Here is a 24,956-nt window from a genome sequence, read left to right as displayed (position 1 = left end):
CAAACAGTTTGAAAATCGGTAGAAAATTGAGCAAGTTATGGTTATTTAAAAAGTCCATGTACCACTACAACACATGTTATGGGTGAGCGAGCTGACTGTGGCAAGATGGCCGCCCTGCGCGGAAGTTGGACTCCATTGGCCAGCAGCGCAGACGAGACATGCCCGGACATGCCCAGACAAGCTGCAACATGAAAAGGGGGTGTGGCCTAACAAGCAACCAGTTCACTGTATTGTCCCTGCTCCCTCACATTAAGTGAGCCTTTTGTACAAAAGTTATTCCCTCCAGTTTCTGGATCACAAAAGTATGTTCTCCTGTGGACAAAGGCTGCTAATATCGACTATTTTGTGTGCTTTTGTTTTGGCAACAAACAAAAACAAATGTGTTCCAGTTTAAAATGAAACCTTTATTCAATTTCATAGAAAACACCAGTTTACATTTAAAATGATCAGAAAAGTGCCAAACAGAACAAAAAACAGTGAACAACAATACTCGGCAGAGATGATCGAGAGGAACAACATGAAATGACTGTGTGAACAGGAGAGGAAAAGTTCCCATTGCCCAGCAATGTTTTCCTGTCACACTGGAATTGAAATTTCTCACAAAACCGCAGAGACTGAATGCATCGTGGAACAACAACCATACCCTGTAGTACGTTGTTAGTTTGGAGGTAAACCTGAGCAGACTTCAGGGATCAAAGTGCATCAAATAACTCAAAGATAACCAAACATGCTCATACACAAGTGTTTAACCTTTAACCAGAGATGATTCACTCACAAAAACTGTAAAAGGTCAAATTTAAAAACATTTCTTTTCCTAAAGTCGCCGAGATTTTGAATGAACTTTTTTCACGAGCAGTCTTCTCTTCTCTTCTCTTCTATCGTCATTCCCCGAGTTCAGCCCTCACACGATGGGGTAGCTGGCGAGGTTGGCGATGCCGCAGAGGTTGTCGCGGTTACGTGCCATCATGATGTAGCCCCTATTGCCCCAGCCCTCGCCCCAGCTGTGTCAGGACGGTCGAGAAAAAGAGAGAAGACAGTGGATAAAAGGTGTTGAGCATCGCTGGGAGTCAAACAAACAGCATTTTGTGTCATCAGAGTGGACAAATGTTGGCGGCCTTACGAGCCACCTGCTGCCACTCAAGCAGGTGACGTGTCCCACCTGTTCTTGACAATCCAGAATTTCTTGCCCTTGGTGTTGACGCCGTAGCCCACTGCCAGCACGGCGTGATTGATGTCATCTTTGTTGCAGTTGCGGTCGAAGTAAACACCTGAGCACGCGGGGGAGGAGGGGAAGAGTGAGGAAAACATTGAACCATGTTTTAGTTTTAATCACTGGTGACATATGAAAAACCTCCTGAGACGTTCACTGACCTCTCTGGTAGAACTGGAAGGTGCCCTGTGAGGCGTCGATGCCCACAGACACCGGACCCACTTTAAACAGAGCGACCGCCAGCGCGTGCTCGTCACCCACTGGGACTTCTTTAAAGCCTTTGCACGACGCTGCCATGCCAGATGAATTGTAGCGGCAGGACTGGTCCTGTAGAGGAGACACAGGACGAGAAAATGACTGAAAATAACATGACATTCAAAACTTTTAAATCCATGTTGTCCATGCCGTATAATGGTCAAATAGAAAATAAATCTTATATTTGGATAAATCCATATTTAAATACAGTTTCAGTTGCAGTTTGTATGCATCAAACCTTGTGGTTTTACAGTCACATGCACATTTCACATGGCATGGGGTGTCAGCCTCGGTTCTTTTCCCGGATTATGAATAATGTGACCTCAGCCTGTAACGATTATCAAGCATTTTCACTTCCTCATGGTATCAAAACATGACTTTCATGACACTGTCTGTTCCTGTTAAATGAGATTGAGTAACACTCAAGTTAATCTACAAGAAGTTAGTTTAGCCTGTCTTAGTTTAGCTATAAAGCTTGGGCTAGTGACCATTAAAGGTGTCAATGGGCATAATTTGTACCAGGTAGGATTTTCTGCAGTGACTCTTGTTGCTAAAAGTTGTCGTTTGCCTCTTTGGTTTAGCTTTAAAGGTAAAGTGTGTAAACATTGTGTAAATCCTCACCCTCGTCCTCTAAGAATACTGAAGAACGTATGTAGCCTTCAGTTAGCATTAAGTTTAGTTTGTCCATTTTGGAAATGGGCAGCTTCTATAGAACTGACCCAGCTCCTGATACACTGTTAATATATAAGACTCACTCTGTGGTAAACATCGAATCATATAAGCAGGTGATTGTACGTAACCAACAAAAACAAACAACATTATTTCATTTTCATTCATTATTCCATTGTGTACCACTTTAACTTTTTTAGTATTGTGTTGACAAGACACGTCTATAAGAACTACTTATGGTGGTCGTTATGCCAACAACACATAAGATAAGAGTTCAAACATGTGGTGAACCTCACTTCCTTTTGAAGCTTCACCATGTGATGATGACATGTGACATATTTAAAAGGTCTGTAAGTCTGTTCTGTTTTCTTTCCACCTGAGCTACAACCGATTACCTCTCCAACGTAAGGGTAGGCCTCCTCTGAGTCGATGCCCCCGTTTTGTTGGACGTAGGCGAAGGCCTTGGTCATGTATCCTCCTCCACAGCCATCGTTCTCTGTGACGCAGTCCACCAGGTTCTGGGGACTGAGGTCCACCAGCTGACCTGTCTGCTTGGCCAACTGGCCCTCGAGGGCCCCGGCCGAGCTGAAGGCCCAACAGGAGCCACAGGAGCCCTGTTATCAGAAGAAATATAAAGCTGCTTACTGCAGTTTATGTCCGATTCTGACAGATTGCAAATACAGACGCTATGTGTGTGTAACACGAAACATTAGAAACTAAAAAGGAAACCTGCAAGACAGCAGCTGAACACCTCAGCAGTCTAAAATGGGACCAAATTGATTTATGAGCGATTCAAAATAGAAAAGAAACAGTTGGTGCCGTCTCTTCTTTGTTCACTTGGGGGCAGACTTGGATAAACTTTGACTCAAAAATGACATTCATGAATTGTTCAGCTGACACCTGAAAACCAGGAGGTGTGGAGGCAGAATTTACACATCATCAACAATCACATGTGGGTATAATACAGAGGTGTCCACACCTCCCAAAACAATATTCCACTATGGGTAGTTTGGGTAGTGTGGAGCAGCTAAGTTAAAATGTGTAATCTACTTTGAAATCTGGCTGAGAGAATTAAAAAAATATCCAAATATTAAAAACTCAATTCAATTTAAAGTGCAGTTTCTCTGCTGCCTGATTGTGTCGGAGCAGTAAAGCTGCAGTAAAGTGTCTCTAATGTCTCGTCCGCCCTCTGCTCGTCCTCAACCACTGACACTAACACTGTGCTTCTTCTGAGCTGCTCCAATTAAAAACTGTGTAAAATGTGTGATCACGTCAGTCCACTGGGGGGCGTTTTCAACTAAAACCTGCCTTAAAGAAACACTTCAAAACACACAGTTGAGTGATGAAAAAAAAGGAGCTGCAGAGGGATTTGTTAGTATGCACAGAGTGGAGTCAGCTCTGCTGAATAATTCATGGAGAACGGAGGAAGCTGAGCTGCGGCTCAATAAATCCTCACCGTCGCTGCAGATTGTTCTTTGTAACCAGCAGAGGGAGACATAATATTATAATATTATTATGATAACATTACATTAACAGAGTGAGTAACTCATTGTTAACTAACAGCCCTTTGTTGTTATTATTATTTACACTATGTCAAAGTATTAAAAAGCAATATAATATTATATGTAGCACATCACATAAACATGAAGATCACAATATACTACAGATATTGAATGAAAATAATAATCTTGTCTGACAAATAGCTATTGTTATTCTGCCAAAATGCACATGGGCAAAGTTTCCCTGTAGTTATCAATACTCTTCTTAATCGATATATATACAATATATAGCTTCTCAAATGTTACAGACTTTATAAAAGGCATAATTTAGAGTTTTTTTAAAAAAAAGAATTACTGTAAATTTATATTGGTTAATTTATCAAAGGTGGACCTTCAGTGAGATGAGAGTGATTTAAACGTGTTTTGACCAAAAAAAAAAGAATAAATGCCAGTGAGGACACAGATATGGTGGCTTTTATGGGTCATAATAAACAACAAGTGTGTAAATCTGCACAGAAAATAAGTCAAGGCTTAAAGGAGACCTAGTTTATGAATGTGGATGGTGACATCTTTCCATCGCCAGTACACGTGGACTTAAAAATGATTAGTTTAAGCTAAAAAGTTGTCCTTTCCTGCTTTAAAAATAAATATTTCTTATGTAGAAAAAGTGATTTTGTGCTGAAAATCCTGTATTTGCATCACGTTCTGCCATTCCGACAATTCAAATAGTCAAACAGACTTTTACAAAACTAACAAAAACTAATCAAAATGGAACATTTGATTAAACACTTGCTTCAGTATCATCTCTAATATAATAACAACAAACAAAATATTAGAACTCTGTGTCTCGGCCTGTGCTTACATGAATAAAACACAGTTGTTCGACCCGCTCATAACGACTAATTGGATTTATGAAACCAATTATTCTGTTTTCATCGTCCATTAGCTCATTGAGAACAGGCTGTTTTCTCAGGGAGAAAAAAACACAGCAGGAGGTTTCCAGGTATTTATCTCATAAAAAAAAAAACAACATATATCTTTTCTGTTTCCTCTTTGTTTTCCCGTCAAGGCTACAAAAGATAACATCTCCTGCTGCAAAGCCACAGCACCGTCACTCACAGTGTTTTTCAATATTTAAATTCCGCGTGGAGCATCATTCAACTGATCCAGTGACATTTATGAGGATTTATATCAGCAGTAAGACAGAGAAAAAGATTTCTGTGGGTAAATAGCAACATGTTCTATATAATATATAGTATTTTCTGACCTGGTTCTTCACTGGCGTCACCATGCCCTTCTTGCGGTAGTCGACAGATTTGGGCAGTTTGGACACGTGGTCGTCCAGAGCCATGGTGAAGCTGCGGTCCAGGTTGAGTGGGATCTGCAGGCCGGTCATCTTATCGACCACCTCCTCTGACGTCTGCATGAGCACAGTTCATGAGATATTGTATCATGTGTGATGTATCGGGTCTACATCAGGTTGGTTTTTGACACACTTGCTGTACAGTATGAATCCAGAACAATTGAAGCTTCAGTCCAAGGATTAAATAAACAATCACATCATGTATCTGCTGGATTAGGCCTCCTGAAGCACTGAAGCAGACCCGTCTCTTGCTTCACCACTCACCATGTCTCCCAGATGGTTCATCCCCATCTCGAAGGACTGGATGCCCAGTGCCGCCTCCTCGTTGTGAGCTTCAATCAGACGCATGTTCTTCTCCCAGATGGCTCTGCGGATCCCCTCCTCACCCTGTCACAGACAGACAATGAAGGTGTTAAATCACCCCCAAAATAACAACAACCAAAAACTGCAATTTGAGGGATGACAAAGCTTGTCAATCACTCTGAGTGTCCACAGCCCAAAACATGCTATATTTACAAAATACTCTATAGAAGAAGACCTAAAACTAATGATTGAGATCATAAATTCCTCAGCAAATTGTCAAATATTGGCTTTTCTTTCCAAAAACCTGAGACTACTACTACTTATCTGTCACCTTGTGTATATCTAGTTAAATGAGATTCCTTTCCCGCCTTCAACTTATAGAGTTATTTATCTATGTATATTTTTATTGTGACCAATATATCGTTCCAACACTTTTATTTTAAAAACAGCATCTCATTGTTGTTGCGTATCATGAGTGATTACACCCAATTCTACCAATACTAATTTGAGTTGGAGACCTTTGCCTTATCCAATCAGGAGCCAGAACTCGAAAAAAGAGGCGGTCCTTTATGCCAATGAGATCGTTTGTCCATTAACTGATGAACGCTAACCTTCACCAAACATGTTTTTGAGGAAGGTAGAAGGAATGGGAATTCAGTGAGTATTCAGTGAGTCAGCCAAAGAAATGGAAGCTCTTTAAAATCAGTTAAAAACTAACCTAGCAATGGAAATGAGGTGTCTTTGTCCAGGAGAATTTAGGTAAAAGTGGCAGTTGTATGAGTTACATATACATAAGTAAGTGTCTTACTAGTCTTGAAACTCATTGGCCACATCATCTGATTATGAATTATAGAATTAACTGAGAGTGGAAATGAGACCAAATGTCTCCAACCACTGTGTAATGTTTACGGTCAAGTATGAGTAGTGTACTTGCTAACCTCATTTAACAGCCATCTGTATATGACTGTGTCAAATTAAAGAGGCGATAGCCGGTGCATTACGGTCGCTGTGTTCCACCTCTTCTGTTTTCCACACAGGTAGAAACCAGAGGGCAGATTCTGTGTATTTTGATGCAAAGTAGAGTAGTGAACATACTCTTAAGATACTGTGCACTTAAGCTGATGTTGATTTTATTAAGTAAGCTAATAATAGATGTATTAATAGGTTCAAATTATTTTTTCCCGTTGTCCAAAAAACGTCCTATATTTGCCATTTTAAGTGTTGCAAATTCTCATTGTGCGTGTCCTGCTTTACTTTTGCTCCTGTTCTCTCGCGCCATCTGTTTTGTTTCCACAGAAGTAGATCAACGGGTCGCAATTCTCACCTCGACACCATCTCCCTCAGCTGCTACAGCACAAAGTCTTAGGAAAATGCATATGCAGTGAGGACTCACAGTAATGACCCGACAACATGTGATTACAACAATCGCTGTTAAACAGAGTGACACGATAAGAATAAGAATAAGAATAAGAATAATGAAAAAGTCAAATGGAGATTTTAAATTTCTATGAGGAACATCTGCTCTGTTTATTGTTCTCTCTGTTCTCTCAGACTGCTGACAGGAACAGAGACGCTTAATGTCGACCTGACCGGCCGCGAAATTGAGTCAGGCGCAGACAGACGGTGAGTCAAACATGAAGACGGCTGCGATGTTCTGCAACTCGCTGAAGCACAAAGGGAGAGAAGAGGGAACAAACAAAGCTTGAACAAGTGAGACAGGAGACGGAGTGTAGAAGGGAAGCACAACAGACATTTAAAACAACAGATAAATAATAATGTTACCCTGAGCTTTCTTTGTCCTCCCAGCTGAATAACAAGTCCATCGAGAAGGAGAAAAATCACTGTTTTTAGCTCACTAAGGACACTGTTATTCTACTGCTACTTCATTTTGATAAATGTGTGTCACTTTTATGCTTGTAAAGGATTTCAAACTCAGATTTTCCTATGGACTTTGGTGCGAGGAGAGACTCCAGATGAAAAAAGTCAAGCAAGAACATGCTGCAACATTACACTTAAGGCACCACGGCGTTAAGCAAGTGTAGATTTATTAGATGAGACGTTTGTGAATTGGCCAAATTATCATGTTATCAGTGAGAGTGAGTATATCCAGGCTCCAGGCTGATGATAATGTGTCAGTGCATCACACAACCGTGTTTGAACTATTGTGCTGTATTGTGGGAAACGATGAAAATGATGAGGTTTTACTTTACCTCAGCTGTATACACAGGTTCATGAAAATAAGAAGCAAAATGTTGGTTTGTTTCTGATTCTTTCATCTCTACTGTCAGACATGTCAGAAATCACCCAGAGTCACGTGACGCTGTTGTCACCAGAAACAACAACAGCTGTCACATTTGAGAAGTAGAAGCACTGTGGTTTCAGAGGTTATTGTCCTTTCTAAAATAGGATTTTAGTTTCCTAAAGTTGCGCTCTACATCTGGTGCACAGTTCCTCACAGATCTATGACAGGTAGACTTACAGTGTACGTTGGTACCATGTGTTTTGAGTTGTCTGTGGAACTCTCTGCTTTTCAAGTCCGGCTTTAATTTTAATCTAACTAACACTTCACATGTGTGTTTATCTCTTTTATCTAAGTTTTTTTTTTTTTTGAAAATTCAGTTCAGTCATAAATAATAAAAAAAAGAGCCAATACTGACCAGTCCATTGTATTCTCTCCTGTGGGTGAGTTTCCACTGCTCCCACTGAGAGTCCAGAGAGGCTTCATCCAAGTAACTCAGAGCTGGGGTCGCCAACAACACCACCACACACACACACAACAGCATCCTGCACAAAACAACAAATATTATATTATATATATATATATATGTATGTGTACACAATGTCCTGTGAAACATCATCAAAACACATTAATATGTAAAAAGTCATTCATAAATGTAATACATCCCATTCAAAGGAGGCCCCATAAGACATAAGCTAACTGACTAGCAGGGAAGCTAATTGAGCTAAATGAAAAGTCAAATCAGAGTTAGCTATGTGTAGGACCGCAACAGCTGAAAAGATTGCTTTCTTACCGCACGAGTGGGGACCTATTGATTTATGAGGACCTAACTTACTAATAACCCTAACCACCACTAGGGGCTAATGTAATCTAAACTAATATTTAACCGGGACTCACATGTATTAACCGGACCTCATTCCTATGTACTACTTCTATTTCCTTCTACAGTAGATGCTGTGGTGTCTAAATTAAAAGAGGTAAACACTGTACTGGTTTCTCACTGTAGTTTAACTTCCCCAAGACCTCGGGATGGCAAATCAAATCGCGCTCAAAACGCTCAAAGTACCAGAATTCTGTAACAATCTGTAACATGATTTTAATTATCAATATATTATGTAGTAGTGAAACAAAATATGCAATAATTTACATTAGGACACAACACTTATATTAAAACTTATGTAAGAAAATGTATGAATTAATATGCAAACATGAGTTTTTAACTGCAGTTGATGAATATTGTATTATTATTTTGTGGAGCAAAAAATGAATAATTCTTTCTTAAATTTTCAGATAAAGTTACATTTTAGAAGCAGTTATAGACCCATGCAGAGCTGATGTGGGAACTTTTAGGAACATGGATCGTCTGACCCACATTTCCATGGAAGCCCTCAAACAGCAGATTTGGGGGAAGAAAAATAGAAAATGCATTGTGGCTCAACACAAGCCACTGCTGCGCCACATGGAAAATACTTACTTTTGTGTATTTCTTTTACCCTAAATATAATCAGATGAGGAGCAGTTTCACTCTAAATGTATAAAAAACAGATTCAAACTAATCAACTCCCTGTTGTGCTGTTGAGAACTCTGTCATCTGTTGATTCTGACACATTCTCCACACATTAAAACTTCCTCGCCACCTTTATTTTTCCTCCTCTCTCTGCTCCCTCCATCTGCCACCCATAAACTCATCCCTGCTGCTCCAGTACATCCTGTCTCTACTCTGCAGTTTCCAGTAAAGGCCACTGCACTGTGAAGTTAAACTGAACTACAAGCACAAAAACAAAAAAGTACTTTTTTGGTTTTTGAAACTGTTTTGCTGTGCAGCAGAAACTCTCAGACTCTGGACAAGAAAACAGAGTTAAAATCGTTTTTTACAATCCTAAATGTATTCATGCTTATTTCTTTCTTAGCCTGGATTCAAAGCGAAAGAAAACAGTCAGACCAAAGTGGGAAAGGAATTTGGACTCTGACCCGAACAGAGTGAAGGAATTCACAAAACTGGAAGTAAACAAAAGAAGTTCAATCAACAACAAACTTTACCTTAAAATCAGAGAGCTTGATTGAGTCCTGTGAGTCTGATGCCGCCTTCCTCTGCTGTCGAAGTAGGTCAGTGTATGAGTTTATATTTGCTGGATTTTGAGGAAGTGCAACTGGAGATCCAGGTCTGGGGAGGAGGTTTTTCTTTTTTTTCCTTTTTTTTCTTTTTAACCATGTAGGGGAATTACATCTGGCTTCACTCAGATGGCAGATGATGTCTAAACCAAATGATGTCAGGTGTCAGATTACAAACTCTCAGGGGCTGGGGATGAAGTTTGCTGCTGGAGAAACCAAAGAAATCCTTCACATTTTTATGTTTTATTATAATGTTAGTCTTTAAACCCACTTTTCCCTCAAGTTTAACATGTACTAAGAAGTAATGACATAGACAGCGAGAAGAGGAGACAACACAAACCAAGACCCAATACCAGAAACAAAACCAGAATTAGCAAAGTCATTACAGTAAGAAATAGAAAGCAAATAGAACAAAGAAAGATAGAAATAAAATCTAAAGGCTTTTGTCTTTTATGATACTTTGTAATAGCACATTTCCATTATAGACAACATAAATGAAGTAAGAAATGGAATCCAAAATAAAAATGCATGCATGTTTTCACTTACAAAAGATTTACAACTGTATATATATATATATATATGATATGAGATATATATACTTCATGCACTGTTAATTATCTGCATGTTTAATATGCCAGTGCAATACAATACATTGTAATACAAAATAATTAAATGTACATTTCGACTGGTAAAGCTATAAGCATAAGGCTACAGTAAATTTTATGAGGCAAAAGTCAAGATTGCAAAGCTTTAATTTGAATGTCATTAAAGTGAATACACACATTGTTAGAAATGTGGGATTCTGCCTTGAACAATACTGTAATATTTCAATATTATTGTTAACATTTTCACAGTGCCAAAACATCTCAAATCTCAATATAATATGTTATTAATATAATATCTGTGCCGTATTGTCTGGGACATACGTACTTCCTCATGCTCTTAGTCAACAGTGTGTCAGGTCTGCGTGTGTATATATGAACATGTCGTGTGACTCTGACAGCAGTCTAGCACACGTAGTCACTTGTCCAAATATAGGAGCATCCCGTATGTACCTCATATGTTAAGTGATACATGGATGCGTTGCAGCATGTTCCTCATTCATATAACGGAACTGCAGCTTCAATGCTGAGCCTTCACTTCACACGCTATATCACAATGATGGCTATTATTAGATCTTTGACCAGTGGCGTCATTATTCTTTTAGATTAACAAAAATGCATAACCAGCGTTTAAAAATGCAGCATTTGCACTCAAGCCTCCATAAAGCCCATAAAAATCTTATTCTGAGCCTATGAGAACCAAACAATTTTGATAATTTAAGATAATTGTACACTTGTACAATTATACTTATGGGTGTAGCATATTCAGTTTCTGCAAATAAACCCTCCGAAATGTTACACACGTGAACTTTAAGGATTTAATCTTTCTTTATTTGGACATTCCTGGTTTACAAGAGTCAGTCCTGTGGCGGATGTCATGTCCAACATCCATGTAAATAATCTTGTGCTCGGTAACTTGAATATATTACGATTCGGTTTAGGACACAAGAGCAGGGAGGTGAGGAGACGTGGGAGTTTTGACAGTTTATTCAAAAGGTTTAACAAGCGTGAGGGAAATAGTTGAAACACCGGCAATCAGTTCCAAACCGTAGTGAGGATCAACGTCAAAAAGCAGCATGCACACATGGGAGAGAGCACCGGACACAGGAGAGCACAGGGATTAGCAAAAAAGGCAAAAACAACAACAAGCAGTGAGGATAAGCACTAGAGCAGGGGTGTCAAACATATGGCCCGGGGGCCAGATCCGGCCCGCCAGAGAGTCCAATCCGGCCCACAGGAGGAATGTGTTAAAATTTCACACTATGATTACAATCTAAACGTAATGTCAAATACAATATTTTTCTCTTCCAGATACCTGTGACTAAATGTTTGTGCCATTTTAGATCCAGTGTGATGTGTAAATAGCACATTTAGGCACAATATTGTTGAAATTGCACTTGTATTTCTCAAGAAATGTCATGTTTTGTAAAAATATCCTTCATTAAATGTAAAACAAAGGAGAAAAAAAAGCATTTTAAAATAATAAAAAGCATTTTATTATTTTACTATTTTTACTGGTCCGGCCCACTTGAGATAAAATTGTGCTGTATGTGGCCCCTGAACAAAAATGAGTTTGACACCCCTGCACTAGAGTGAACAAGGTTTTTCAGGAGAGCCGTGACATCACCACTCTGTTACAACGCGGTGATGAGTGACTGCAGGAGTAGGGAATATAGGCTGAGCTGATGAGTGAATTAGGAGCAGGTGTGCTCCCCCCACAGGTGAGCTGATTGCATGCTGGAGGTGAAAGCAGGAGAGAGGGGAGGAGACGAAGGAGGAGGCAAGGCGGGGCATGACAGTATATGCAGCAACATCTCTTGTCTCACTTTTAGTAGACGAGTTATATAAGTCAAAACATTTGTAGGATTATTCTTTTCCCCGTTCACCTTGAATGCACTTCCCGCTTTTTCCGCGGCAAACAATCTGAGGATGGATTTAAAAAAAGACAACAACAACAACAACAGTCTAATCTGGTGGAAATCAAAACAAGCCTTTAAAACCTCTCCGGTGTCTGCTGCTCTAATCTCTGAACTGGTCAGTGAAAAATGTGCACAGTTTGGATCAGGATTTAAACCCTTGCCCGCTCTCTCGCTGTGAAGGATGATTTCTCAAACACACAACTCATTTCACCAAAGGAAAAAAAAAAAAAAAAGCATTAGTGTTACGTAATCTGTCCTCATGGGACAGATATAGATCACGGCGATGCATATAGAAAACGGGATGTCATTGAGTTTTCACTGTGGTGGCTCACCGCTGCGATCAGAGCCGGCCCAAGGCATAAGCACTTCACATCATCTCCCGCAGAGGTGTGATTTCTGCTTTGGGGCCGACAAGAACTCTGATTTTGAAGTCAGTCGCACACATAGTTTCATTTTTTAATTTTAACAAACATTGTTTGTATGTGTAAAATGCCATGTCCACAAGGAGTTGTGTTTTACTCCCATGGCAATTTATGGGCAAACATTTTGTAAACTTTGCCTTTACTTAACCCCCCACATGTCTTCTCCATTGTGCTGTCAGAACTGAGCTCAACCTGGCTGCTTTTATATGTTAGGCCACGCCCACCACTTCACACCTGCATGTCCTCACTCATCAAACACAGGTGGGTTGAATCAGACATTTAGTGAACATGTTTGTTTCAAGAAAACTGAAAGACGGAGACATAGATTTATTTTACTAACTTACTAACTTTGCTTTACTAACTAACTAGTCATTTGTGTACTGTATTTGAGGCTGTGAGCCTTCACAGGTGTGACAAAGACAAACATTAAGTGCTGTGAGATAAGGATCATTATCATTTATTGTTTTTAGACAATAAAACAATACTTTTTCCCCACTTGGTCAAGTGAAGAATGAACTTAAGATCCTTGTGATGCTGCTGTTTGTTTATTTCACATTGTCTTATGGCGCTGGAATATTATATATTTTACTTAACGAAGATCCTTTACTCACAACACTTGTTATAATTTAAAAGTCAAAAAACGTGTGTCTCGGCCGTTTGATGATCAAAATTTGTAAAAAAAAAAACTGTATATTTTTTGGTGAAGTGTCCCTTAAAATGTGAAAAACATAACTACATCTGTAAACTTAATGTAGTTGAGTAAAAGGTCTGTCAACAACGTCACAACATCTTTTGTACGTTCTTTTCTGCATGGACCCCGGGGTCTCACCTGTTCTTGATCTGCCAGTAATCTTTTCCACTGTCTGTGCCATAGCCCAAAAAAAAAAAAAATTTTTTTTTAATTAAATTAGAATTTAACTGTTTTTTTTTAATTGCTCTTGGGGCCCCCTGGTGGTTACTCTGTGTCTGCAGCTGCAGAAAAACCTCAATGATTACGGCAACTTGGGTGTTAAAGTTAAACGACAAGCAGATATTTATCTTCATGACTTGTGACCATTAAAGTTGTTTCCTCCAGTTTCTGTGGGTGTGAATGTATCAAGATTTTCACTCCACAATCACAAAAGTATGTTCTCCTGTGGACAAAGGCCGCTAATATCGACTATTTTGAGTGGTTTTGTTTTGGCTGAACTTTAATTTTTTGTAAATAAATGCATTACAACATAATATACTTGAATATCCCACATACACACTGTTACTTTTAGCTTCTTTGAAAATAAAATAGCAATGTTTTTGTGAGACCGGGCTGTAAATGCAGCAATTTGACATAAACACACTCATGCTCTGACATTCCAGTTACACTGTAGTCATTTGTTGAACATTTTGTTGCCGCCTTTGGCATCAACAAACAAAAACAAATGTGTTCCAGTTCAAAATGAAACCTTTATTCAATTTCATAGAAAACACCAGTTTACATTGAAAATGATCAGACAGATTTCTGCTATATGATATATAGTATTTTCTGACCTAGTTCTTCACTGGCGTCACCATGACGCCACCCTTCTTGCGCTAATCGACAGATTTGGGCAGATCGGACTTGCGGTCGTACGTCTTCTTGCAGCAGCACACCTCCTCTGGCCTCTGCATGAGCACAGACACAGTTCATGAGATATTGTATCATGTGTGATATACCAGGTCTACATCAGGTTGGTTTTTGACACACTTGCTGTACAGTATGGTCATTATTCCCTTGATTAACTTGAGACAGACGTCTGTGTTGGGCCAATGATATCATAGAAAAGAACCCAGAACAATTGAAGCTTCAATCCAAGGATTAAATTAACAGTCACATCATGTAGTTTTTCAAACCACATCTGCTGGATTAGGCCTCCTGAGGCACTGAAGCAGACCCGTCTCTTGCTTCACTACTCACCATGTCTCCCATATGGTTCATCCCCATCGTGAAGGAATGCATCCCCAGTGCCGCCTCCTTGTTGTGAGCTTCAATCAGACGCAGGTTCTCCTCCCAGATGGCTCTGCGGATCCCCTCCTCACCCTGTCACAGACACAGACAATGAAGGTGTTAAATCAGCCCCCAAAAAAGGGATGAAGGTTGTCAATCACTGTCAACGTTCACAGCCCAAAACAATGCTATATTTACAAAATACTCTGTTGAAGAAGACCCTAAAACTAATGATTGAGATCATTCTCTTTCCAAAAACCTGAGACTACATGCCTTTTTAAATCCAATCTATGATCAAGTGTTTGCACTGTGTCACAGAGCCAGAGACAGGCTTTAGAATTATTCATCCTGTCACCTTGTGGGTATCTTGTGAAGTGAGATTCCTTTCCCGCCCGCACGTACGTACACCTGACGGCTGAAAGACATTCATACGGACAAATAGGCCACATTTACATTTTAATTAGCAGAAAAAGTAAAGACACGACGGAAACAGAGAAAGCGGCGTTACTGCCCCATTTCATTAATTAGGCCGTGATAAACTAGTTTTCCCTAACTCGCCCGGACACAGTTGTACGACTGTCCAGAGCCTTTTTTACAATAATGCTTTGTCTTCAATTCTTACAGCACACAGTAATAAAACACATAAGTGGACTGAAATGCATTTATATAATGTAAATGCACACAATATGTGATTAAGATGCAGTCAAGTGCTTGATCAGTCATGCTCAATATTCATGTTCCTAACCACTGGCATAAAAAGTGATCACTTTATCCATCTCCATATCGTCTGCACTAATGAAAAATGCAAATGATGTGATGAGACAGATTCTATTACAGTGATGTCAGTTCAAGGAAGTTTGAATTAGAGGAAGTAATGGGGGAATACTGATTAAAATTACCATAAGATGAGAGAGGAGGAGGCGGAGGAGGAGGCGGAGGAGGAGGAGATGAGGGTCTTTTGCTGACGACAACAACAACGCAAAAGAGCTCAGGTTTAATGAATAAATGAACGGGCGCACGGAAAACAGACAGACAGACAGACGCGACATTTAACTCATGAAGTGAAGCACATGCAGCACGGTGGAGAGGCTGCACACACACACACACACACACACACACACAGCTGGGGAGCGGTGACCTCTGGCTAGCAGCGAGGAGTGAAGCGATGGCAGATGCTCAGGAAGTAGATTTGCAGTCGGCCGGTTTAACACCAGCTCGACTACATTTGCTTCCTTTTTCACAGCCAGGAACTAAAACGCAGTCATAAAAAAAAAAACAAAAAAACAGAAACGGCTTGGAATTCTTTAGAGAGAAGGAAATAGCAAATCACAGGTGAGTCACAGGTGAGAGGGGACTTTGCACAGTTCCACTGAAAGCTGTGACACCTGGTACTGACAGATTATCAAGGATAATCTCGGCTTAATCTGCAGTCAGTGAAATACTTGAGTTTAAATGCATGTACGCATTAAATAAGTCTATATTCTGACAGCTATCATTGATGTTATACCGGTCAGTCAATAAAACTAGGAGAAATGTTGCCAGTATCCCACTACGCTTTATCCCAGAGGTCTCAAACTCGCGGACTGTGGGCCACGTTCGGCCCGCCAATGGATTTCATGGGGCCTGCCAATTAATATCAATTTATAGAGTTATTTATCTATGATTATTTTAATTGTTACATTACATTACATTACATGTCATTTAGCAGATGCTTTTATCCAAAGCGACTTACAAGGGAATTGAGTACAACCTGCCAGGGGTGGAGTTGAACTTGCGACCATGATGTCTTTTGCACACAGGGTACCACTGAGCTTTCATTTTAAAAACATCATCACATTGTTGTTGCGTATCATGAGTGATTACACCCACCCACTCACACAGATTGAGATGAGATACTCTATCCAATCAGGAGCCAGAACTCCAAAAAGAGGCGGTCCTTTAGGCTGTTTGTCCATTAACTGATGAACGCTAACCTTCACCAAACATGTTTTTGAGGAAGATAGAAGGAATGGGAATTCAGTGAGTATTCAGTGAGTCAATCAAAGAAATGGAAGCTCTTTAAAATCAATTAAAAACTAACCTAGCAATGGAAATTAGATGTCTTTGTCCAGGAGAATTTAGGTCAAAGTGGCAGTTCTGTATTTTGGAATGAGGTTGTATGAGTTACATATACATAAGTGTCTTACTGGTCTTGAAACTCATTGGCCACATCATCTGATTATGAATTATAGAATTAACTCAGAGTGGAAATGAGACCAAATGTCTCCAACCACTGTGTAATGTTTACAGTCAAGTATGAGTATGTGTACTCGCTAACCTCATTTAACAGCCATCTGTATATCACTGAACTGAAAATTCAGTTCAGTTACGTAAATAAAAAAAAAAAAAAGAGCTAATACTGACCTCTTCGTTGTATTCTTTCCTATGGGTGAGTTTCCACTGCTCCCACTGAGAGTCCAGAGAGGCATCTGGACTCTCAGAAGCCATGCTCTCCATTCCTCCTGCCACCATCACATCCTAAAAATGAAAAATAAAAATGTATTTGGACGCCTGACCATTACACCAACAGTATATATACATAACATTTTGCTCAGAATTAGACTTTTTTTAATATTTTTACCTAGACACAGATACAGCATGTAAAAATAATTTCTTTTATAGCATTTTTTTTTTTATACCTGATCTCCACCCGTTAGACTCACACATATATATATATATATGTATACATATATATATATATATATATATATATATGTGTGTACTTTGACCTGATTTCTTTTTTTACCCTGTTGGTGAGGTAGTTGTATCACTCAATCCTACAAATCACTTAAAACTTAGTATTAAATAAAACAAGTGTTAACCTGGGGGAGTACATTGACACTGTGGGAAACTAAGTGGCCTCCGAGGTTTATGCTCTTTGAATGCTTTCTCTGCTTTATTTAATGAATCTCGTGCTGTTTCGTGCAATTTTAAAGGCAGTTAATCCAGCACTTTAATTTGTATTTTCTCTTATTTTTCTCCCCAGTCTTAATCACTCTTATTCATCCATTCCCAAGTGTTAAATCGTATTTCTTTATTTATCATAAATGCTGCCTCTGATGACTCCTCATTCACAAACGGTTGATATGGTGTTACTTCTGCTCCTGACAGAAACTGAATAGATAAGTGTTGGTCATGAGTCATGTGCAGGCCAAGAGTTTGCTCTTTCACTGGTCAGTTTCCTTTAACAGAGAACAGATTGTCCAGATGGTGAATAATAACCCTCCTCTTCCTCTCTTCATCTTGGTTGTTTGTCCTGTGGGAGCGATTTTTATGAATAAAAGGAAATTTGGCTTTGTTCAATTTCGCATTAACAAGTGAGTCCATATGGGAGCGTTTTTAACATTTTTTTTGGGTGGTTTTGCTTGAACTGTTGTAGTTGTTCCTGTTATTAAACAGTATGTTTTTTTTTTTTGCTATATACCCAAGGCTATATACCCTTCACATGTGCCTTTTGGCAATCACAAATAATTGTTTAACATACCAAACTTTGTCTAACACTGTAAAAAATACTATGTAAATATTTGATGATGGGATAAAGTAGTGTATAAATTCAGTTGTGTGTAATAGGAATGGGGTAGGTACATAAATGTTTATACTTCTGCCTACACCCTTTCAAACATGGGACGAGATGTAAATGTACGCGTTGTCATTGTTGATTGATAATTGTTTAACAACAAGAAGATTGCTCAATAAGGCATTAAAATAAAAATGTAGGAGTCATTTCAAAATTTTTGGGCATTGATGGAAGAATCCAAATCTTCTATATTAATCAATACATAAAATTGTTAATAAAAACATGTAAATAATCTGCAGCTCAGGTCGTGAGCAGGAACACAAGGTACTCTTCTAAAGGTCGGCAGTAAATTTTTTGATCCCACGTTTTATTGTCTTTCGATTAAACATTCTCCCTCGTGGCTCCAAAAGCCTCGAAGCTTCTCATGATTAAACCTCCATATCCCTGCTGATGTAAATCTTTATGAATGGAAGACGTGACGGACGATCCACTGCTTTTAAAGGTCGCTCTAATGCTCTTCAACAGAACAAAGCCTACAAGCACACATAGACCTTTTAGCCTTTAAATCCACGCTGAGGCCTCAGCTGTTGCCTCCTCTAATGACGACCCAACTGATATTCACTGGGCCTTAAGCTCAATTACTTTTCCCGTCAGCAGTTTCTTGTCTATAAATATGAATTAAAACGACATAAGCATATGACACTGCAGCGCTGCTCGACCCTTGTGTTGACTGTTAATCCCTCAAGAGTGAACTTGGGAGACAAATCAACAGCACGTGACGTCGGAGCTAGTGTTTTACTGAAACACTAATCCCTGAAACATCAACGGAAGGCACAGATGCACAACAACTCGGCAAGATTAGATGCCAGGAATTCTGAATGACTTTGTTTTGCTCTCAGGAATCATAGATTTTTTTCCCCCGGCACGAGACATGCTGGGATATTGTCCAGGTATCAAAACTGAATCGAGGGATTATTATTGTAAAATCACCATGGTCGTAAAATTTATATCATATATCATTAACTCATATTTTGGTTAGTGATCGTGATTTCGATTAACAAATCACGCACAGAATTAATTTCTTCGATAACATACATTCTCTAGCTTAAAGTGCAGAGTGAAATACAGAGTAAGAACCAGCCGGAGACACGTAGGCTCACTTTGACTGAACATGGCTGCCAGCGGCGCCACAAGGAAAAGCTCATTTTAGACCGTTAAATGGCCAGTGGGTAGGAGAGAGTGACATCTAATGGTGAGAAAGCACATTGTAACACCCCAACACCATCACCCCTCTCTGTCCTAAGTGCATCATCATGTACTTAGAAACATAGCAATGCAAAATGGCACCGTTTAAAGTCTGTAAAGTGCTTTACAGACTTTAGATTCCAGGAGAAATTAAATTTTTTTCCCTTAACTATAGAAACTTGAAACCTGATGCCAAACTTTCTCTTTTTCATTTTCTTTTAATTTCTTTATTATTTTGGCTCTGAGCAAACCCACTGATTAACGGTATCACCTGAACCCCTGAAGCATGAATGCTAAGTAGGGTAATAACAGCAGCCTAATCAATGTTCTCACTCTAAACACCACCCAGCTGCTGTCTATTACATATGTCATTCTATCATGGTTTATCTGTTAATCTGCCAGATAATTGACATGCCATACCTTGACAGAGGAGCTCCTTGTTCCACAGAACATGTTTTTGATTTCTAAACTCAGTTGTGTGGAAAATCTCGACTGCAGGTGCACAGACTTTTATAGAAGGTGGGATGAAAAAGGAAACGACGAGCGTCACACTGATTAGACAAGAGGGTGATGAAAGCTTGTGCCAGTGAAACAGACCAAGAAAGAGACCAGAGAGGCAGTAGATGCACAGATTTTTAACACTACATGTATCATTTTAATACTTTAACACACTAAAGTGTGAAGATTTGTACATGGATCAGCAAATAATGTTACTAGATAGTGGTATTATGGTTACACAGTAACTACACAGGAGTTCACAGTAAGTACCAGTGGGTTTTGTTCTCACAAACTATTTTACTATTTTTTTGAAAGGATGTTGACACTATGAGGAAAGAACATCCCCTTTCCTAGACCTCAGGTCGTTTTTCATGTCAACAATTTAACCATATTCATGGCAGCAACCTTATTAGAGGATCTGAAAGAAACTGCCTCGGGTCATGATGTGGTTTAGGACAGAAAGCGTCCGAAACCAAAACATTAACCTCCAGATTAGACTCGACAATCAAGCGTTTTTCCTGCCTGCTACACATTTAATGTGTGGTTTTATGAAACAATACACCTTTTATTGCCACCAGGTCAGTGGTCAGTTTCCTTTTGCTGCTTAAATAGTGTTTAATTTACTTAACCAAGGTAACTTTGCTGATGGTAAAATGAAACAAACCTCCTGACCCTGATTCAATCCGCCCCACAGACCTTTGTGTGATTCAGAGTGTGTCTGTGTTTTGCGTGTGAGTTTGTTATTATTGTCTGCAGTGCTGTGTGTCCTTGTCCTTATTGTCTGTATTGTGCGTCCAAATAATGTTTGACTCATTCATCTGCCTCTAACTCGCTGAACACGTTAGTTCCACCTCCACATTTTACACGCAGAACTCTCCAAACTCTGTTAACTGTCTTTAAATGAGCAGAACATTTTCATTTACTCAGAAGGTTTGAAGCTTTTACAATGCTTGATGTTTCATTTAAGGACTATTTAAAAAATCAAATAATATGAAAATATTTCACAAGATCAAAAGATTTACAACATAACGAAGTGCGACGTCTGTAAATGATGTTCAGTTGTGCGCTCATTTCTAAGTGCACATAAATACACGGATTTATTTAATCAATCAAACATTTATCATACAAATGATGATGTGATTTATGTTTATCTGAATTTTATTGACCTCAGTGGTTGTTGTTGGGTCACTGTTGTAAAGATGCAGTGTGAGCAAGAAGACGTGATTGTGTTATTGTCATTATGAAGAGCCCTGTGTGTAAAACACAATGGACACCAGGAGAATACGATTCTATCTTCATTGTTCCAAAATAAGGAATGGCTGTAAATCAAATCCTTGTTTTTGTTTTGTTTTTTTCCATAAAAACAGTGTCCCAGTGGTCAAAAGAATAATATAGTAAAGAACAAGAATTATGGGAGATCAATTCATGTGTGGATGGTGTCATTTTTCTTTCGCCACTCTATCTATCTATCTATCTATCTATCTATCTATCTATCTATCTATCTATCTATATACACCACCCATATATACATATATGTGTATATATATACATACATATATATATACATATATATATTTATATATATATATATATATATATATATATATATATATATATATATATATATATATATATATATATATATATATATATATATATATACATATATATATATATATATATATGTATATACATATATATATATAACAGTCGTCATCATCAGACATATTAATTGAAATAGTTTTTTAAGAAATTTTGACTCCTGATCCATTTCCTGATCTTCCTGGTCTTTGGTCTTCCTTAGGCCATAACCTAACAACAAGGTTTTTCAGGACCAGAGTGACTGCAGGACCAGAGAATATAGGCTGAGCTGCTGAGTGAATTGGGAGCAGGTGTGCTCCCGCCCCAGGTGAGCTGATTGCATGATTGAGGGGAGGAGGCAAGGCGGGGCATGACAGTATATGCAGCAACATCTCAGGGTCTCACCTTTAGTAGACAAGTTATACAAGTCAAAACATTTGTTGGATTATTTTTTTCCCCGTTCACGTTGAATGCCCTTCCCGCTTTTTCCACAACAAACAATCTGAGGTTGGATTTAAAAAAAGACAACAACAACAACAACAACAACAGTCTAATCTGGTGGAAATCAAAACAAGCCTTTAAAACCTCTCTGGTGTCTGCTGCACTAATCTCTGAACTGGTCAGTGAAAAATGTGCACAGTTTGGATCAGGATTTAAACCCTTGCCCTCTCTCTCTCTCTCTCTCTCTCTCTCTCTCACCACATCGCCAAAGCAGAATGTGAATGATGATTTCTGCCGCTCAAATACACAACTCGTTTCACCAGAGGATAAAAAGAAAGAAAAAGCATCACCGTGACGTAATCTGTCCCCGGGAGACTCGTATAGATCAGGGCGATGCATATAGAAAATGGGATGTCATTGAGTTTTCGCTGTGGTGGCACACCGCTGTGATGTAAGATTACTTCCCCTTATTGCAGGCGCTTCTGTTAATAGCAGGGAGAGTATACATCCCATGATTGTCTGAGTCAGCAGGTTGGTCATATGACAGCAGCAGAGGATCCTGGGAGCTGAGCTGGTTTGGGGATTATGGAGTAGTTTTATGTTTTTTTTCTTTTTAGAGTGGGTTTAAAAGGGGGAAAGCATGTGAAAATGGCAGAAAATTTAGATTATTACTATTATTCAAATTTAAAAAAAAATAAAACATTTAGCTGAAATTATTCTCATATGGCAGAAATTGAAGAAAAAGATCATTACATTTTTTATTTATGATCACCTGCTTTTATGAATTGTTATTTTTCCATTACCCGTGTTGTACAAATAGTAGGATTTTCACAATATCTGTACTTTAGTTCTTAACAGAAGGTTCATTTTAATGTTGTTTGAAGTTGAACATGTCCAGAATGGCATGTTTCTGTATGCTGTCATGTGCTGTAAAGTCCTTTCCTTTTTAACGGCATTTTCCAAACTGTTACTGTCTTTCCTGAACGTTATTTTCCAGTGGTTCCAATCATGTCATGTTTTCCAAAACGCTGTTATTTTATGAAATGTCATCATGTTTCCTGAAATTCCCAAGTCCGTGTTGTGATCTGACCCTCGGGGGCCTCTGTAGAACAGAAAATCAATCAGAACATTAAGATAATGGCCGCCGCTGCTCACATCAGAGCATTTTAAGTATAAGATGTTCAGAGTTTACAAAGATATTGATAGATTTTCCAACACTTTGGATAAAAATAGAGCCATCGACCGCTTTGGAAACCACCTTAGTCAGGGAAATTGGATTAAAACTCTATCACTGCCTGCGGCCCTCGCTCCTTTCATGCACTTACACTCACACACAGGTCGTGACCTGCTGTCTGATGGTACCGTGTGTTTGCTGCTGCTGAAATCGGGACTGCGTGGGGGTGGATGTGGATAATAGAGCAGTCCACTATCCACGGTGAGTCTCATTATCTAAAGTGACCATACAGAAGGGAAGAGTCTTAAAGGAGGTTGAGATACACACCCCCACCTGGTGAAATACAGCAAGCCGACACTTTAGAGAGAGCAAGACAGAGAGAAGACACCCATCGATCGATGGGACAGAGAGATAGTGGGTTGTGAGTGATGAGAGGCCGAGCCTAGAGCCCCGGCTGCACTTAACACACCACATATCTTAACTCAGTGGGGTTTCCTTGGACTACACCAGGGACGGTTTGTGACCTTGAGAATAGCTGAAGCTGCGAAACTTTAGGCCCATTCACACAGAAACGGCACGAAACACACTGAACGCTGTAGTTCATATGCCAGGCCTGTGTGTGGCACTGCAGTGCTGCGATACCAAAAATGGGGAAGAAGAGATTGAGCAGGAAGCATGTGTGTGCACTGTGTGTACACTTTTGTTTTTTAAGAAAATAAAGCTTTGATTGAACAAGTATACTGTACGTTACAAATGTGTAAAATCAGAGAAACAGGGAATGAACCAAGCCAAGCGAATGCCAGAGCAAGAAAAACGTGGGACTATGACATCAGTGTTCCCAAAGTAGCGTTTTGGTCAAATCAACATGAAAACGCAAGATTGGTGTTCTAAGACTTTTCCCTTTGTGACCCCGTTGTCAAAAAATGGGTGTTTCAGTGCTCCAAAAAGGATTGTTTATGTGGATAAAATGCCAATATGATAAAAAACTTAAGATAAGATGTTTTAGCTCAGGTATGTCGCTGCATATGACGAGAACATAAAGGTGCTTAAGGAGCATGAAGTGATCTGTTTTGAAAAAGAGCTTCTCCACCAGGTTTATTCAACACCAACGCTGATGGTGCCCGGAGACTTTTGTACAGTGCTGTACGTATTATAAACAACCTTCACTTTATATAAGAGATGTTCTTGTAACTCCTCTATGTGTGTGTGTGTGTGTGTGTTGTATACAGTAAGTCCCTTAGGTTTCCAAGAACACAGAGAGTGATTAATACAACTAATCAACTAATGGATGACTTTGACAAACATTTTAGTGGCCATGCCTCATGCAAGGACGACCTACATGCAAAGCTCCTATCCACCGTGCGAGGAGGTCAGCTTTGTTGTTCCGGACTACAAAGGTGAACTCCAACAGTTTAGGAAAATCTGCAAATTTGATGTATTGTAACGGCTTTTTATCCTCACGGATCCGACAAACTGGGAAAGATTGTAGAGGGGAAGTTCTGTATCCCTTTGGATAAGGCCTAAGGTTACACCCCCCGCCATGGGATGTTCATACTTTGCAGACTATCTTCTCTCCAAACCTCCTTTTATGCTAAGTGTTCAGGAGAGAAACTGAAGGCTGAGTTTTGTGTAACACAGCAGAGGTTTGAACAACCAATCAACCACTAAAGAAGCAACCACTTGAAACCACTGGACCATTTGACATTTTCTTTTTTTTTGGACCGAAAAATACAGTAAAGTATGTAAACCCGGTCATACATTAACTCAGAGAGGGAGAAAGGGAGGACAGAATGGACCTCAGGTTTGTGTTGTTGAGACTCAGGTCACGTTTCTGCCTAATCGTGCAGAAAGTGCTCTCGACAAACTACACTAATTCAAATCAAAGGGGGATGGAAGCAAATTAGATGC

General features: G+C 39.3%; 2 protein-coding genes across 2 annotated transcripts; both read right to left on the bottom strand.

Moving 5' to 3' along the window:
- Window positions 1-383: 383 nt before the first annotated feature.
- Window positions 384-9,698, bottom strand: ctsk (cathepsin K). The gene is made up of 8 exons (XM_044034913.1): window positions 9,579-9,698; window positions 7,957-8,083; window positions 5,261-5,383; window positions 4,901-5,053; window positions 2,530-2,748; window positions 1,372-1,537; window positions 1,160-1,268; window positions 384-1,001 (listed from the first exon to the last, which is right to left on the bottom strand). Exons 2-8 carry the CDS (start codon window positions 8,080-8,082, stop codon window positions 902-904), a joined length of 996 nt encoding a protein of 331 aa, XP_043890848.1. The 5' UTR covers window position 8,083; window positions 9,579-9,698; the 3' UTR covers window positions 384-901.
- A 4,315-nt stretch (window positions 9,699-14,013) lies between these two features.
- On the bottom strand, window positions 14,014-17,247 carry LOC122775143 (cathepsin K-like). The gene is made up of 4 exons (XM_044034914.1): window positions 17,232-17,247; window positions 16,957-17,070; window positions 14,524-14,646; window positions 14,014-14,231 (listed from the first exon to the last, which is right to left on the bottom strand). The coding sequence occupies exons 2-4, from the start codon at window positions 17,062-17,064 to the stop codon at window positions 14,160-14,162; spliced, it is 303 nt and encodes a 100-aa protein (XP_043890849.1). The 5' UTR covers window positions 17,065-17,070; window positions 17,232-17,247; the 3' UTR covers window positions 14,014-14,159.
- Window positions 17,248-24,956: the final 7,709 nt, after the last annotated feature.

This window comes from Solea senegalensis, linkage group LG9 (genome assembly GCF_019176455.1).
Source record: "Solea senegalensis isolate Sse05_10M linkage group LG9, IFAPA_SoseM_1, whole genome shotgun sequence".
NCBI lineage: Eukaryota > Metazoa > Chordata > Actinopteri > Pleuronectiformes > Soleidae > Solea > Solea senegalensis.
Note: the sequence above shows the minus strand (reverse complement) of the source record. Positions and strands in the feature narration are given on the sequence as shown.